Source organism: Neophocaena asiaeorientalis, unplaced genomic scaffold, assembly GCF_003031525.2.
Source record: "Neophocaena asiaeorientalis asiaeorientalis breed wild unplaced genomic scaffold, Neophocaena_asiaeorientalis_V1.1 scaffold53, whole genome shotgun sequence".
In the NCBI taxonomy this organism is placed as follows: domain Eukaryota; kingdom Metazoa; phylum Chordata; class Mammalia; order Artiodactyla; family Phocoenidae; genus Neophocaena; species Neophocaena asiaeorientalis.
The window spans coordinates 31996-50248 of record NW_020174134.1 but is presented as its reverse complement, the minus strand read 5'-3'; the positions used below and the strand labels follow the sequence as shown (position 1 = coordinate 50248).

Genomic DNA, 18253 nt, shown 5'->3' with positions numbered 1-18253 from the left:
GGCTCTCCCACCTCAGAGGCACAGCACTGACTGCTGGCTGCAGCACCAAGAGCCTTTCATCCACACGGCTCAGAATAAAAGGGAGAAAAAGTAGAGAGATAGAAGAAAGAAAGAAAGGAGGGAAGGAAGAAGGAAAAGGAGGGAGGGAGGAAGGAAGGAAGGAAAAAAACGGACAGATAGAACCTTAGGACAAATGGTGGAAGCAAAGCTATACAGACAAAATCTTGCGGGCTGCACAGGCTCCCCGGAAGAGGGGTGTGGATAGTGACCTGTGCTCACACACAGGCCCCTTGGTGGCAGCAGCAGCAGCCTTACCATCTCCCGCCCGTCTCTGGGGTCCGAACTTTTAGCCCTGGCTCGCGCCCATCTCTGGAGCTCCTTTAAGCAGCGCTCTTAATCCCCTCTCCTCGCGCACCAGGAAACAAAGAGGGAAGAAAGAGTCTCTCTCTTGCTTCTTCGGCCACTCCAGACCTTTTCCTGGACTCCCTCCCAGCTAGCCGTGGTGCACTAACCCCTTCAGGCTGTGTTCACGCAGCCAACCCCAATCCTCTCCCTGCGCTCCGACCAAAGCCCGAGCCTCAGCTCCCAGCCCCACCCACCCCGGCGGGTGAGCAGACAAGCCTCTCAGGCTGGTGCGTGCTGGTTGGCACCGATCCTCTCTGCGGGAATCTCTCCTCTTTGCCCTCCGCACCCGTGTTGCTGTGCTCTCCTCCGCGGCCCCGAAGCTCCCCACTCCGCCTCCCACAGTCTCCGCCCACGAAGGGGCTTACTAGTGTGTGGAAACCTTTCCTCCTTCACGGCTCCCTCCCACTGGTGCAGGTCCTGTCCCTATTCTTTTGTCTCTGTTTTTTCTTTTTTTCTTTTGCCCTACCCAGGTACGTGGGGAGTTTCTTGCCTTTTTGGAGGTCTGAGGTCTTCTGCCAGCGTTCAGTAGGTGTTCTGTAGGAGTTGTCCCACGTGTAGATGTATTTCTGGTGTATCTGTGGGGAAGAAGGTGACCTCCGCGTCTTACTCTTCCGCCATCTTCCCCCGAGGTCCGTAAAGCATTCTTAAAAAGAATGAAAATTGTATGTATATGCAGGTGACTGATTTTTTTTTTGCCTCACAGGACAGAACATAAACAGTTTAATATATACGTAAGAATGTAAAGCGAAATGATTCACATTCATATCCCTGTTCAGACAGCAATAATTTTTACATAAAGTATTTAAATATAAACACTGAAGGTGAGAAAAGGGTAACAAACTGCAAGAAATTATTACCTATTGGAAGTCAAAATTTGTGACAAATTATTAATTTTGTTGGTGCTCAGATTTGTTGCATTATGAAAACCTTCAAAGAATCTGAAAATTTATAGAGCTCCACATTTAACTTGATGTCATCTCTGTATAAATTTATTTTGTATCATTTTTAGAATATAGTATTGGGATGTGTATTGATTCTTCGTGGTATCACACAAGTTACTGTGAAGAAAGATCTTCTCTTGACCTTGAGAGGACTATTTTAAGGACTTGGAGCCTACATATTTTTTTGATAGTTTGTGATTTAATTTCCTAACACAGAAGTTAAATAGGCTGTGACCGTCTTATTGTACATTTTCTTCATCTTTGTGTAAATAAAGGGTCAAATCCAAAGCAAAGTAAGACTAGATCAAGGTGGGAATATCTAAAAGCTATCATTTGTCTTGCTGAGTCTTAAGTTTTTTAGGTTTATAGGTCCGTTTAAGTATCTGATGAAGGATATGACCCGTTCTATCAGAAGAATATTCACGCACACATCCATTTCAAATTGCATATGAAACAAATTTATATTCAGTTTCATGGCGTTCTGGTGTAGGGCCCCTGGTTCATTGAGAAACTGGTAGGTGCTGTGCACTGTGAGGGCTGCCTGGCATATAACAGAATAGCATAGTCTGTGCTCTCAGAGCTTCTGGGCCCACTGGGGTGGAAACAGCGTGCCCCCAAGAAGCAGCTCAGTAACAGTACCTTTGCCTGTCCTCTCTGGCTCAGGAGCAACAATTCCTGCCCAGCATTGCACCCTCTACAGAGGAAGTCTGCAGGTTAGTGAATTCCCACTGTAGCTGGGGGGCAAGGGAGGTGAAATCTGCCTTTTGTAGTCATGTGATATTGGAGGAATTAATTCACCTCTCTGAGCCTCAGCTGTCTTGTCGAAGTGGAGATACTGATTCTCTACCTCAGGGTTACTGTGAGCGTCAGATCTGTTCAGTCATGAGAGGGCACTGTGTAGATGGCAATGCTGGGCCGTTATGTCTCCCTTTCCAGTTCCTGGGAGAAGGATGGCATTACTAAAGAGATGCAGGCATTGGCCCAGATCCCAGCCTCGAGCAGCCTCCCCCAAAGGCTGTTTCAAAGATTTCAACTACACAGCATGTTACTCTGAATTAAGGGTCACTGATTCTTCATTTCAATTATCTGGGTATTACTTTAAATCCTCTCATTTGGAACAAACATGTCAAAATTACTTTAAAATATATTGCACATCAAATCAAGGACAGAAATAGTCTTTGCTTGTATACTTACTGTGATATTATGATTGGTTACTTCAATAAAGATAATCTTAAATGGAACTATGCCTTTTAAATTGGGTTGAGGCAGGAGGAAGAGCCCGTAATGGCTCCCCTGTCAAAATGAATGAAAACAAAGGGGTAAGAGGCATGGCCTGCTGCCCTGCCATGGTGAGAGGCACAGTCCCATGAAAAGTCACCTCAGCTGTGCTGCAGGCCTGATGACCTTACTGATTTTGCGATCTCGTGGCTGTGATTATTTACACAAAAACAAATCAGTTATCTCAAACCTCAGGAACCAGAATCCTCAGGAAATGGGGTATTGGGATCGTTTTAATTTTTCCTTAACTAAGATCCAAAAGGCTTATTAATAAGCATTGTTGACTACTGTCAATACACTGAAAACAACTCAATCCTTGTTAACGATTCCATTTTGTATATAATCATGGCTGTGCCTGTTCTAAACCCTGTGGTGTGTGTGCGGGTTCTGATACTTAATGTTCACGTGTACTTGCTTCTGGTAATCTTCCTCAAACAGTGTGGTATAAGCATATCTACTCTCAAGTACTTAAGGGTTCTAATTAGAGAACATGCACTGAGCATCTGCTTTGTTAATAGCCATTGTGCTGGTTGCTCTGGAGATAATAGAACACAGTCCCACACTCAATATATTTATCATATGTATACTTTTAAAGATAATACTAACATTGTGTTAACAGTGCTTGCGAAAAGGGGGAGCTCTTCTAATTAAAACAGTAAGAATAGCTAAAAGAAAAACAGATTTACAAATTAAAGCCCAACTTTCAATTGGACTTGTCACTGAGGAAGTTCCCTTCCATTAGATATTCATTTTTCCTTCACTAAGCTTTTTGCTTAATGGTTATGAGAAAAGTAGCACTCCTTTGCTTTCAAAATATCAATACACTTTTAGGGATCTTTAAGGAGTTAAGAGTTGGGAAGTACCATCAAAAGTAATATATAAAGTCTATGTTCAAGATTCCATGAATTGGGCTTCTGGGAAATTAAATAGACTTCTGAGCCAACTTTCTTAGAAGGAGCTAGCCATGCAAATTCTGGAAACCACAGAAATCATTTAATACTACATATAAATGAACATTTATATGTACTTTCCAAAAGTCTCTCAAACATCTGTAGGGATAGGTTATGAATTAAGTGATTTTCAGCCATGAGGTCATTGTTTGGCATAAATTAAGAGGCCACGTCACAAATGCTGCCCAAGCCTTTCCTTGGCACAGACTGGGTTGGGGAGCTGCTTTCCATACATCATATAGGAAAGGCAGTGCTTTCCTTCTGGGGCAGTGGACCCAGGATGGGGTGATCTGGAAGTGTTTCGTGGAAACACACCAGGGAGGCTGTGGGACTCCCTGGGAAGACAAAGTCAGAAGGTCAAGAGAAGTGGACCTGGTATCACACCGTAGTCGTTGGATGAAGACTGAAGTGTAACAAATCAGTTATCTCAAACCTCAGGAACCAGAATCCTCAGGAAATGGGGTATTGGGATCGTTTTAATTTTTCCTTAACTAAGATCCAAAAGGCTTATTAATAAGCATTGTTGACTACTGTCAATACACTGAAAACAACTCAATCCTTGTTAACGATTCCATTTTGTATATAATCATGGCTGTGCCTGTTCTAAACCCTGTGGTGTGTGTGCGGGTTCTGATACTTAATGTTCACGTGTACTTGCTTCTGGTAATCTTCCTCAAACAGTGTGGTATAAGCATATCTACTCTCAAGTACTTAAGGGTTCTAATTAGAGAACATGCACTGAGCATCTGCTTTGTTAATAGCCATTGTGCTGGTTGCTCTGGAGATAATAGAACACAGTCCCACACTCAATATATTTATCATATGTATACTTTTAAAGATAATACTAACATTGTGTTAACAGTGCTTGCGAAAAGGGGGAGCTCTTCTAATTAAAACAGTAAGAATAGCTAAAAGAAAAACAGATTTACAAATTAAAGCCCAACTTTCAATTGGACTTGTCACTGAGGAAGTTCCCTTCCATTAGATATTCATTTTTCCTTCACTAAGCTTTTTGCTTAATGGTTATGAGAAAAGTAGCACTCCTTTGCTTTCAAAATATCAATACACTTTTAGGGATCTTTAAGGAGTTAAGAGTTGGGAAGTACCATCAAAAGTAATATATAAAGTCTATGTTCAAGATTCCATGAATTGGGCTTCTGGGAAATTAAATAGACTTCTGAGCCAACTTTCTTAGAAGGAGCTAGCCATGCAAATTCTGGAAACCACAGAAATCATTTAATACTACATATAAATGAACATTTATATGTACTTTCCAAAAGTCTCTCAAACATCTGTAGGGATAGGTTATGAATTAAGTGATTTTCAGCCATGAGGTCATTGTTTGGCATAAATTAAGAGGCCACGTCACAAATGCTGCCCAAGCCTTTCCTTGGCACAGACTGGGTTGGGGAGCTGCTTTCCATACATCATATAGGAAAGGCAGTGCTTTCCTTCTGGGGCAGTGGACCCAGGATGGGGTGATCTGGAAGTGTTTCGTGGAAACACCAGGGAGGCTGTGGGACTCCCTGGGAAGACAAAGTCAGAAGGTCAAGAGAAGTGGACCTGGTATCACACCATAGTCGTTGGATGAAGACTGAAGTGGGGAGGACGGGTTCCACCAAAGACGTGGAACCAGTGGAGCTGGAGCAGTTCCAGCGGTGAGCAGGGGTGTTTGAGTTAGGTGTGGGATCTCGTCTGGGGTCTACCACTACGCTTATTCACCTGAGACCTTGAGAAATCAACAGCTTTCTGATCCTCAGTTTTATCATCTCTAAAATGGGAGTAATGCTCACCTGCCAGAGTAATCAGGAGGATTAAATTTGATAAAGGTGACTTATCTCCAGTATATTCCTTTCACAAAGCATTTTTCACATAGTTTCTCACTTAATACTCAATCCCCCTTGGGGTTAAGTTAGGTACTGTAACTCTCCCCATGTTAAAGATGAAAAAAAATAAGGCTCAAAGCTGTTACTTGCCCGAGGTGACAAGCCCAGAAAGGGTCAGAGCAAGGACCTAGACCTGGAATCCTGATGCCAGTTCCTGGTCCTGCCGTTAAGAAGAAGCTGCCCAGTGCCTCCCAGTGGCCAAGTCAGACTAGACCCAGGTCCCCAGGGTTGCACAGAAGAGCTCCAGCAGCTACAATATTTCACCCTTCGATAAGGGTAAACATTCAAGAGGTGAGGCCTCCAAAAGAATTGATGAAAGAGGCGTATCAAGAAACCTTGCAGCTAAGGCTTAGATGGCAGCTTTTCTCCAACTCCATAAACAGCCTGACATTAACTTATCACCACCATGGAGACAGAACAGATTGTATACCTGGGCCCTTGCAGACAGGAATCCAAAGCTCAGATGGCAAAGGGATTGGTAGTATGCTGTTCCCAAAGGTTGCACATCATTCCCTTCGTGAATGGTCCCAACAGTTTCGAAGAAAAGACAATACCAACTTGAGCATCTAAATTTGGGAAATTAAGAACATTCTCACAATGAAAAGGTCTCTTTAAAGAAAAAAAAAGTGTACAGCATTGTTTTCCTGAGACCACCCGCATGTTGGGAGATAATTCATAGACAGTGCTCTCATGGTGTAGATAACTCATAGACAGTGCTCTCATGGTGTAGTCTGAAATCCTGAATAGCTTGGGGCAGTCACCATGACAACGAGCTCATCTTAAAATAGCCATTTAACTCATCATTGGAACAATGACCTATGAGAAAGGAGTGGTCTCTCAGGATGGCTGGGGGTTTTCTTACAGCTCTCTTGTTCTTGGTTGCTCCAGCCCAGTTCTGTCTGTAACCCCACTTGCTAAGACACATGCCACAGTCTTTAAAGAAACAGAGTAACTCACCAGGAGGAACGTGCTTCAAATCTTATAAAGGAAAATATGAGAAACAGAATTGGTTTTCTGGGGCTTAATCACTAAATGAAAGTACAGTAAGACTCTTCAAGTCTACTTCTAAAGTTCGAAAATGGGGGAGGAAAAATCTTAAAAAGGCTGAATATCAGGTGAGCACTGGAAGTCCGATCCCTTTTCTAAACTGTGATCCTCTTGCTTGCTGTCTTTGTTTGCTCAACGCTGAGTGAGTGGCCAGTGCACTTAGGTTGTCTGGTACCATGTCCTGCTTCTTGTAGAAGTTTACGTGCCAGGCTTTAGAAACACTGAATCTTTGTAGGTTCCCACTGGCTCTCTATAGCTGGAGAGTATTTCAGACAAAGTTGAAATTGTTGGAAATACTCTATTTTCTAGGGAATTTGTATTAATGGGCAAAATTCACATCTTTACTTAAGGTGGCCTGTCACTAGGTTGGAAATGCCCCTGTCACTTTTAATCACTGTATTTTAAGAATATATTTGGAGTTGTTTTTAAGTTCTAAATAGTAGTAGTAGTAATAATAGCTAACTTTTTCTCTGCACTTACCCATGTACCAGGCATGTTTTAAGCACTTTACAGAGGCTAACTCAGTGCCACTCAGCTACAAAGTGTTCAGTTAATTTTAATTTCTTGTTTAATTATTTCATCAGCCAAATCTCCTTACTGATTTGGTTGAGTTCCAGCTAGTTTCTTGCTATCTCTATTTCATATAAGACATTTTCCTCTGAGTGTTTTGAGGATCGGTACCACTTTGATTGAAGAACCACGTGACATCTCCCTCTACCACCCTCCCTCAAAGATACCTATTTTCTTCAGTCAACTCAAAGGTTGATAATCTCTAAGTAAACTGGTAGATTTCAAGTCCTCATAGTAGTAAGCCTCATGGTGATTATATCAGTGTTAACAAAGGGGAAGAAAATATCTTAGATTCTTAACGGAAAAAGGACAAGTTGGTCAAACAGACAGGAAACACTTAAGACAGACCATTAAATTAATTAAATATTAATAATTTGTGATAAATAGGACTGCCTCAAAAATTTTCTTAAGAAATGATTAGGGAAGACACAAAACTGGGAGAGAATATTCACAACACATACCTGACAAAGAACTTACATCCAGATTAAGGAGCCACTACACATAAAAGCAAACAAATTAAAAATAGGCAAAACAGTTGAACACACAGACTCCTCACAAAAGAAGGTATGTGAGTGACCAAATGAGCATATGAAAAGGTGGGAAACACTTAGGCGTCAGGGAAATGCAACTGAGGTACCATTCTCACCCATTTGCATGACTAAAATATAAATGACTGACAGTAACAAATGTTGGTGAGGGTGTGGAACAACTGGAACTCTCGTGCTTAGCTGGCAGGAGTGCAAAGGGATGTGCTTGGGACAGCTTTCTTATGCAGTTAGATGTAGACTTATACCCAGCCCTTCTACTCCTAGGTATTCACCCAAGAAAAAGAGAAACTTAAGTCCTCAAGATCTGTACAAAAATGTTCATAGTACTCTTACTATATAAAAACTCCAAACTGGAAACAATGCAAATATTTGTCAAAAAGCAAATGGATACATCAAAGTATAGGCATATGATAGAGTACTTATTCTTCAGTAAAAGGAACAACTACGGAATCGATTACATGGATGAACCTCGTAGGCACAAGAGAGTGCGTAGTGTTTGATTGCATTTGCATGAACTTCTAGAGTAGGCAAAAGAAATTACAGAATGAGAAGTCAGAAGAGTTCTTACCTCTTCGGGGTGGAGGTGGGCTATCTTGATGGAGTAGTGTTAAATGGTGTAGTCAGTAGTCAGAGAATCATTCAACTGAGACTTTGCACTTTATTTCTATAATTTGTTTTTAATTGTCTGCATTACAAAATATTAATTCTTTGCAGCAAGATCAGAGAGCCCTTTGTATGAATTAAGTCATCTGTTGACTTACAGCCTAAATTATTAAAATTTAGCTAGATGCATCATCATTACTTGTATCACCTGTATTTCTGGTCAGTGCCTTATCTCCTGTCAATAGCAGGGTCACTGAATTTATTTTATTTTATTCAGAGTAGGTCAGAATACTTTACAGATGAAATATAGACTGGGACAAATGCCTCTCCATGTACTTTTTGTTGTTGCAGAGTTCACATAAACCAAGCCAGGTCTACAAGGCCCCCAATGTTATACAGTTATTACTTTAGAGACCACAATGTTGTTATAAATTTATGGACCAGGACTTTTCTTTTTCTTGAAGGTGTACAAGGGAGAAGAAGCCACATTCCAAATCTCAGGCCTCCAGACCAACACAGACTATAGGTTCCGCGTGTGTGCGTGTCGTCGCTGTTTAGACACCTCTCAGGAGCTAAGCGGAGCTTTCAGCCCCTCTGCGGCTTTTGTACTACAACGAAGTGAGGTCATGCTTACAGGGGACATGGGGAGCTTAGATGATCCCAAAATGAAGAGCATGATGCCTACTGATGAACAGTTTGCAGCCCTCGTTGTGGTTGGCTTTGCAACTTTGTCCATTTTATTTGCCTTTATATTACAGTACTTCTTAATGAAGTAAACAAACCCAGCAAAACTAGAGGTATGAGTTTAATTAATGCTACACATTTTAATACACACATTTATTCAGATACTCCCCTTTTTAAGCCCTTTTGTTCTTTGATTTATATACTTGTTTTACAGATTTAGCTAGGGAAAAAATATCAGTGTTTTGGTGCACCTTTTTGAAATGCAAAACTAGGAAGAGGTTAAACTGGATTTAAAAAAAAAAAAAAAAAGAAGCAAACCAGATACCAAAAGCTAAAGCTAGCTTATGTTTTCTTTAAAATTTTTCAGATTTGCCTTTATTCTGTTTTCACTGATGTCTTTTGCAAGCCTTTGATTTTTTTTTTTCCATGTCACCATTTAGTAATTTATATTCACCTGTCACTTCTTATGTCTTGATCATCTGTACCTGTGAACGTGAATCACAGTGTGTGTAGTGACAGGGCTAGGATTTCAGTGTTGTCAGAGTATCACCACACAACCACACACAGAAGATGTGTTCACTCAGATAAGGCTGCCCTAAACAACCATTTTGTCACTCAGTTATTTAACTGTGTTTAGCTCATTGAGATCAAAATGTGTACTTTAAAATGTTTTAATAATCTGTATTTCTTATGATTTTAACACTATGAGCTGCCTGTCTAAGAAATCAAGTAACCAAAATGCATCTATAAATTAAATTATGGAGCATTGTAGATTTTACCACATCAATTCATAGCAGTAACTTTTCGAGGGCATTGTGCAATAGTTAGTTTCCTTGTTCAGCTATTTTAAAAGCTGCTTTAACTTGTTTGTCTGTCTTTGTATATAACTACTTCTGATCTAATCACTAGAGTTATTATATTCTGTTATGTTTGACCAGAATTATATGACGAGAACTGGTGACAGTTTAGTGCCTCTGCCCATTGTCCATGACTTACACTAATTGTGATCAATCTTCTTACACATCAGCTCATTATTTTTGAAAAATTTGCCTTTAGGCTATTCAATGAAGTATCAAAAGAAGTGATTGATTTTCAATAGCTTAATTCAGTGCACATAATACTAACAGCTGGTGAAAATTGATAAAGCCCAAAAGAGTCATCTCAATTTGTAGTTCCTATTCTTGTGGGGTTGACCTGGCCATGTGTGGAGAGGGAATGGTATTTGGTGGTAATAAGCACAGGGTGTTTGGGGGTCAAGGAGCCTAGATTATCTCCCTGGATCTGTCTGTCACTAACTTGCTGCGTGATCTGAACACGTCACTTTACCTCTCTGTGCCTCAGTTTTCCCATGCATTAAAAATAAAAAATAAAGTGGGGATTCTAATGTTCGTAAGTGCTTTGAGATCCTTGATCTATAGGTGCTATTGGAGTGCAAAGTGTTACTCTTGCATGTTTATTCTGAGTCATGAGATAATCAATTTTAACCCAAAGTCATTGGATTATTTATATGAAGTCCATAATGTTCGCGTACCTCAGGGACATTTAAAGAGTTGGAGGTGCAAATATATTCCAAAAGGGTGCAACAGACACAGTGTATCCCCCTGCTTCTGTTTTTGTATATTTTTGCTACTTGGTTTTTCTTGATCATAGCTATTTTGTGCTTGGTCTGTGTTGTCTTAAAATGCAGTATCCTGTACTAGCTTATAATATTCCCATACCAAAGTCATGGGGAAACCAACATTATTTTGTTTTTGGTTTATTTATACTATATTCTGCATACAGTACTTTAAATGCCAATTACAGTGCAATCTTTATTTATTGTAAAATTTTTTAAATGTACTTATGTACTAATTTTCCCTTGTAGCATGTTATTTTTTTGTGTTTTATACTTTTGTAATTTTAGGTCAGTCTCGTTCCTTGGCAACATCTGTAGTATTGTCATTCTTCTGACATTTTCTTGTGTTTTTAAAGATAAAGAGCATCTAGTGCATTAAATGCCAAAAAAAGATCCATTGTCAGCGATTGAAACGTTTACATGTACCCAAGAAAAACATAATCATCTCTTGAAAGAAAGTGCTAAGATCAATGAATTATTCTGTGTGCCTACGTTGATGTAATAAGTACTACTAGAAAGTTCTGTATTTTGTTATTGACTAGAATAATTAGTTTAATTAGCCTTGCAAACTGATGGCATCAAGGTGAAATTTTTTTGCCAAAGTTCTGGCCTTGCAAAACTCATGCCTCTATTTAAATGTGTATTATGATCCACTGTAACACTGCATCTGCGTTTTTGGAAACAATCTCATGCAGGTGTTTTGGGGAGAAGGCATTTTTTAAGCAATGAAGATTCAACTGAGTACGAGAACCCTGTCTGCAGGAGAAAAAAATAAGTCCCTTTTTTGGAAACACTTCAGAACTGCTGCTATAAAGAAATTCTCTGAATTGGTTGGATTTTTTTTTTAATGAAATAATACTTTAAGCCAAAATTGCTATGAATATTTGATCTTTGAGATTTTCGTACTATCTGTTTAACCACCAGAAAGCTGTTGTGTGTGAAACACTAGCTGACGGCACTTTATTTTATTGCTCTCCCTTATTCGGTATCATTATAATCCCTTCAGTCAAAAAGTTGTTACACTATCTGGCACTGTTTTCTATCACAGATATGTATATGTGATATTGATATAACTATATATATATTGCCATTACACATGAACAATAAAATAAAGTGTTATGTTAACCTCTCTTTGCCCTTTTGTAATATGTAGGAACGAGTGAGTGGCTTTCTGATGCTCTATATGTCAGACTCCTCCCTGGCACAAGAAATTCCAGTCATGTGAAGCAAAATGCCCTTTGTCCTCAAAGAAATTGTTTAAAAAGAAAACAACTTTTTAAAAAGATTTTTTGCATATTACCTGCCTTGTTCTTATCAACTTGAAACGTTGGCATTTTCTAACCGTGTTTTGTTGGCTACAGTAATTCAGTATTCCTGTCAAAATTGAAAAGTGCCCTAACTGAATGTGTTTGAATGTTATCCTTGCACAGTTCTTTAAATTGAAAGACAAAATGTTTTACCTCACTGTTGGACATACATTCCAAGCTTTTCAACTTTAGGAGAAAAAAAAATAATCCTATGTTTTCCTGTAAATTTTAGACTATTTCATATACATTGTATTAAAACTGCCATATCAATTTTAATGTATAGATTTTGCAAATACTATGCTATATGTAATACCTAACTGTATCTGTAGTGTATATGTAATATATTTATGCCCAATAAATGTTTTAATTCTTTCTGACTTAAGTAGGGTTCTTCTGCCATGAATAGGATTGCTTTTGTTGTTGTTACTTTTTAAAAACTTAAACCACATCCCAGAAGTTGTAAATTCAAATGTGTTTATAGGCCAGGCAAGTGGCATAGCGCAGGGTGTTTGCTGTACCGTCTAAAGGGGTGGCTGCCACCCTGCTTCTGGTTGAGGTCCTGCAGGATTGCCACCCACAATCACGTAGGCTGATGTTTCAGAAGTAAAGCAACTACACCCCAATTTAAAAAAAAAAAAAAGCGGCGGCAGCTACAAATCCAGATCTCCCTAAATGGGCCAACTAACCTGGGATTGCGGACCGTAAAGGCCCATGGGCTGTCAGTCCATTGTCAGAGTCTGTGGGGATAAAGAGTGTATCTTTAACATTTTATCTGTATACCAGACTCAGGAGCCCAGGTCTAGCTCTTTTCACTTAGCAGCTGGGGTGCACCTTCTCCATGACGGACTCCCACAGTTTTGACCCCCTTCCCTCCTCCGGGTCTCATTCAACAACAATAGCAATAAAGTGTAGTGTTCCCACTACAGTCATGGTTTCACCCTGATGTTTAGATTGTTTTGCTAGGAATCCCTACTATCTTTTTTTTCCCCTGAGGGAAAAATGAATGGGGGAACCGACTGTTGATAACTAAAAGCTTTCTTTCGCATAAAGAATGGTGATAATCATTCTTTCGGGTAAAAGTGACAAGTTGAACAAATCAAATTTTGCATGCTCCCGACACTCCACTCCTGAAAACACAGTAAAGGATTTTTTTTTAAGTCATAACTGCTCTCAACACAGAAGAATGGGAATTGTTAGCACCAGAAGTTTGGAAACCTGACTGAAGAAAGCTGAGTTCTCATTTAGCGGGGGAGAAAATGAGCACCAACTCAATTTACATGCAGAATACACTGAAGGCTCGAAAACTGACAGAAGCATGTCACTTTAAAGTGAGGGTGAAGAGGGAGAGGCGCCTCCAACAGTATTGGTAGAAAGCTGCTAAAGGTGCCATTACATCTACAAAATCCCTCCCTACTTTCAGCTGGACAACTGCTCCTCTGCCCTTGCAGAAACCAAAAGTTTATCCACAGGAGAAGGTAAAATAGGCCCTGGACTTAGCGAATGTTAGTCTTACCGGAAGATGAGGTGGTTCAGCCAGAGCACCCTTTGGTGATACTTCTCAGCCTTGGCTACACAGTGACACCACCCGGGAAGCTTTTCAGAATACCTGTGTTCAGACCCTCCACCAATAAGATGAGTATTTCTGGAGTATCAACGTTTTTTAAAGCTCCCCAGGTGATTCCATTGTACAGCCAAGATCGAGAACCGCTGTCCTACGGTGGAACTCTTGGTCAACAATCCTCTATCAGCTTTTTAGTCCTTCAGCTTAGCCAAAGGTAACCTGACATCTGATGGAAGCTGCTAACATGAATGAAAAGTCCAAAGCCAACAACTTGGAAGAATCAGAGGCTAAGGGAGAAGAACCTTCAGAAAATGATCCTATCCCCAGAGAGATGAGGAAAAAACAAGTCACCTGTAGACTAAGGATAGGATGCTGTGGAAGAAGGACACGTGAAGAACACGGAAACGTTCTTGGAAATTAGAAACTCAGCAGAAGGGCTGGAAGCTGGAATTGAGACTAACCTGGTCAGGATCAGACCAGGACATTCAATATCTAAATAATAGGGACTTCAGATAGAATAGAAAGTGTAGGGGAGGAAATCATCAAACATCTGAGTTTCCGTAGGGAGAGGGCACGAGGGAGCTCACCACAGCGGATGGGACGAGAGCCCCTGTCAAGGCACACCATCTTGAAATTTCCAAACAGTGGGACCAAGAGAAGCTCCCCAACACGATGCAAAACCGGTCACACGGAAGCGCTAGAAGTCAGAGTAGATGTGTGCTTCTCAGTAGCAACACTGGAAGCGAGGAGTCCATCAGGCAGGTATGTCAAGATTTTGAAAGAGAAAGGTTTCCCACCTGCTTACTCTCAGTCAAGGGTAAAGTATCAAGCCATTTTTAGAAATTGGAGCGCTCACAACTTTGCCTCCCATGCACCCTTCCTCAGGAAGCTGCTAGAGCGTATGCTCTCCTATATGAGTGGCTAAACCAAGAAAGAAGCATCCATGGGATTCCGCCTTCAGTGCTGTTCACGCAGGTCAGAAGTTGGCTCTCTGGCCCTTTGCCTCAGAAGGATTTATGCAGCTTTCATTTTATCCCTTCCCTACCCCGCAGTCATGGTGGGTGAGCACACGCACACACGCATACACACACACACACACACACACACACACACACACACGCATACACTTCCCTCTACAGAGGAAAGACAGAATGACCCTTCTAAACATTTTACCTTGGGCTAATTAAACCAACAATTAAATCTGTGTACCGGCACTGGTACCCTTTATTCAGGGTGGTAACTTAAAAAAAGTTCCCATCTCCACTGCTAGACTCTAAGTGCCTTAAAAGCTGGGGGAAGGGAACGTGTACCCAGGGCAGCAAGTCTCAGTCAGCTCTGCAGCACACAGCATATTCTCTGGCACATAATAGAAGCTAAAAAAAGGTTTGTTGAATTCAGTTGACTGACTTGGTCAGAAAAGTTCATATAGCGGTGATGAGAGCCATAAGATACTCGCTGCTCCAAACTAGTCTTTTGCCACCGTGTGTTATTTTGGGTGCAGTATTATGATCTTCTTTAAATTATAGGCAATAAATTAAAATGTGGCAATTTCCCACAAAATACTGGGATTCCAGATTCCACTGAAGTTTGAGAGACCCAGAAACTCTAGGTCTTGTTCTGGAACGGTGCTTATGGACAGGGGTGAATAGTAGCTGTCCTTGTTAGTTGGCATTTGCTCTGCACCTGACCACATTTCCCACCAAATCCCGGACATGGATATGGATGGTGATGTCTCGTCTAACAGAAGAAAAATTGGGTTTCTTTAAATCTGCTTTTCCATAGAAGCAACAACAACAAACAAATAACTTGTCCCGAAAGTTCTGAAAACTTTTTCAGAGCTCCAGAAATTACCCAAATGCTTATAACAATCTGAACCTTGGCAAGAACTGCAGGTTTTGTGATATTTTAACCCAGTCTACGCCGCACACCCTACCCCACCCCAGCTCCACACTAGTCTTGAAAAACAGCAGCCCTGCAACCACTAGAGGGAGCACACGGGGTTTGGAGCACCTCAAAATGGCTCATCCCAGCGCATTGTCACCATCTAACCTGTCTCACAGGCTCTCTGGAAAAGCACCACTGGCAGGGTGGTTGTATTTAACTTGCCTCAGAGCTCACCCTGTGGGAAAGCCTTATATCCAGGGCATTTGTTGAAAGATAGTCAGTGCAATTGTTTAACCCTGCAGCTACTTGAGGCTGCAATACCAGCGGGGGTAAACAAGAGCTGGCCCCAAACTGCAAGATCTGGGGAATGAGATGTCCTCGGGGGCTTTTAAAAGCTTGCAACATAGTTCTTGGGGTCTAGAAGGCCATGTGCACGTGCAGGGCTGTGTGCATGCTCAGCAAAGACCTGAGAAGGCCCCGATTTCACTTCTGACTGACCTTCAGGCCTTGTGCAGTCAGGGAGCGTCGGTTAAGGCAGAATTGTAAATTCCCTGTGCATTGAAGGTGCGCTCCAGCATGCAGAGCCCCTTGACTTTGTCAAGGGGGACTGACTGGCTCAAGGCATTTAAGGAAATCTGTGAGCATTCTTTAACTGACCATTAAACACAACAGATATTCTAGTGGCCAGACGCAAAGAAAGAAGTCTGGAAGGATACAATCTGAATTCATAACTTGGATTAACCCTAGTGAGGAGTCGGGAGGTGATGATCAAAGAGAATTTTAGTCTTAACTGCAATATGTTCGCCTTTTAGATGAAAGATGAATTTATGTATTGTGTAATAAAAATTAGTTTTATGGTAAACAAAACCATACAGAAGAAATAAAATTCTTCCCACTTTTCTGAGCCAAAGGATAAATAAAGATGCTCCTCAATGTTTTCCCCTAGGACAAAGGTACAGATTTTGTTTTCTATCTGAACAAGTTATAAGAGAAATGTGTTCAATTTGGATAAACACAATTTCTTGCAGTCATGAGCCATTGAATGCTTATGATTTTCCACTACAGCATTGTTTGCCAAAGTGAGGAGGCATAGAAGATAGCTAAGTGGTTATTGTCAACACCTTTTAAATTATGTTATTTTTGTCATCTGGGCTAGGGAAAATTGTAACTAGCATATCAAAGAGAAACATAAGATTAAAGTGGATATTTAAGTTTACAAAAGAAACAGAACAAGTAAATAGTGTAGGTGCTACTCAGATATGGCAGAAATCATAGGGCTGATAAGCAAATGACTAAAGTTTGAGAACAATGCACTGTGGAACCCTGCCTTCTAAAAATACAAATGGATCTATGCAACACAACATGTTTTATGTTAGCGGCTGCAAATATATTCTTTTCTTCCTCACGTGAAAAGAGTTATTTTAGGGAAAAAGGAGTGGGCATAAAAATCACAATCCACACGGAGTTGGAAATTGAACTGAACTAGAAAGTTCATATAGCTGATCCCTACCAGCCTCAATAACCTGCTTTTACCTTCCTGTCTTACTGTGCATATCTTCACATTTGATACTTAGGAATATTCACAAGACTAAGAATTAGCTTTCCTTTTTTTTTTTAAATTAAGAAGTTGAATATTTTATTATTAAACTGTTTCTTATTTTCCTGCAAGGCTGTTTCTTCACTGTATGAAAACAGCACCGCAAACACAGTATATTTTCCAAAATTAAGAGAGTAACGTTCTGCATTGGACACTATACAACTAACAAACTTTTCTCCACTGCCAGTTATTTCCAGTGGGAAGATCGTTGAGTATTTTGACCTAAATCCAGGGATGGCTGTAAGCAAGTTACAATATCATATAAGGCTTAAGATAGCAATATTATCCTTGAATTACATGATTTTTATAACTAGTTTCCCCACAGATAATTTCAGGAATTCTGAATATTATAACTGGAGGCTAGCCCAAAAATCATAGGGTGTTGTGGAAAAGATGCATAGTGTTTATCTGAAGTCATTAGGAGGTTAAGGGGTATTTTCTTCAGGAAACATTGTTGCAAGTAGTTTCTTTTGCTGAAAATTGCTTTTTAAAAATCCACCACTAATTTAAGACAACTATGCTAGATTAAGTTGTTTCAAACTAGTTTATTTAGGGGTTCCATTTTCACTCAATAGATTTTATGTATTTCTCATACACTCCTTCACTCATTAGGTCATCTAGTTCTGAAGAGTTACTGAGTGTCATCTTGATCAGCCAACCATCTTCATAACAAGATTTGTTGACAAGTCCTGGATTTTCTGCTAGAGCTTCACTAATTTCAGTTACTTCTGATAGAGGAGAATAGAGTTCACTACTAGCTTTCACACTTTCCAAAGCACCAAATTCCTCTTGTTTGTTCAATTTTGTCTCAACTTCAGGCAGACTACAGTAAACAACAACTCCTAAAGCTTCCTGTGCAAAATTGCTGATTCCCACTGTTCCAACACTGTTTTCTGTTGGTACCCATTCATGTTTGTCTGTGAATTTATGCACCAACACCAGAGCAGGGCCGGTGCACCAAGCCCAGAGGGCGCCTGCCCACAGTCCCCAGGGCCGCAGCGGTCAGGGGCGCACTGGGCACAGAGATGGCCCGCAGCCTGCACGCTCCGCGCCACTTGCAGCGCCACGTTCACGGTAAGAATTCGCTTTTCTAAACTTACGGTGCTTTTGCTGGAACCCTGAAGGTTCAATAATGTTATTTTTGCAGAGCCTGAGATAAGATATAATAGATTTTGGTTTTGCAATAGTCATGTGGGAAAGAAGGAAAACCTAATGGGTCTCTTTTGATTGGTCTGCCACTGCCTCCTCTGGGCAGTGAGCTAGGGGCATCCTGTCCCACCTCCAACTCCATCCATTTGGTTCTCCACACGTTGTTGTGTTTTTCAAAAAATCCCTTGCCCAGACTTAAGGACATTAATCTAGGAATGGGTCCCTAAC

The 18253-nt window shown here is 40.6% G+C and overlaps 1 protein-coding gene and 1 pseudogene across 2 annotated transcripts in view; one reads left to right on the top strand and one right to left on the bottom strand.

Moving 5' to 3' along the window:
- Positions 1 to 12211, top strand: part of FNDC3B (fibronectin type III domain containing 3B) — a 244498-nt gene extending 232287 nt beyond the window's left edge. For both annotated transcript variants that reach the window (XM_024754771.1, XM_024754770.1), the window contains one exon: positions 8693 to 12211. In XM_024754771.1, the coding sequence (XP_024610539.1) occupies positions 8693 to 9004 (312 nt within the window). In that variant the 3' untranslated portion in view covers positions 9005 to 12211. The remainder of the gene's footprint in view (positions 1 to 8692) is intronic.
- A 5183-nt stretch (positions 12212 to 17394) lies between these two features.
- LOC112406096 (glycine cleavage system H protein, mitochondrial-like) lies at positions 17395 to 17994 on the bottom strand (annotated as a pseudogene).
- Positions 17995 to 18253: the final 259 nt, after the last annotated feature.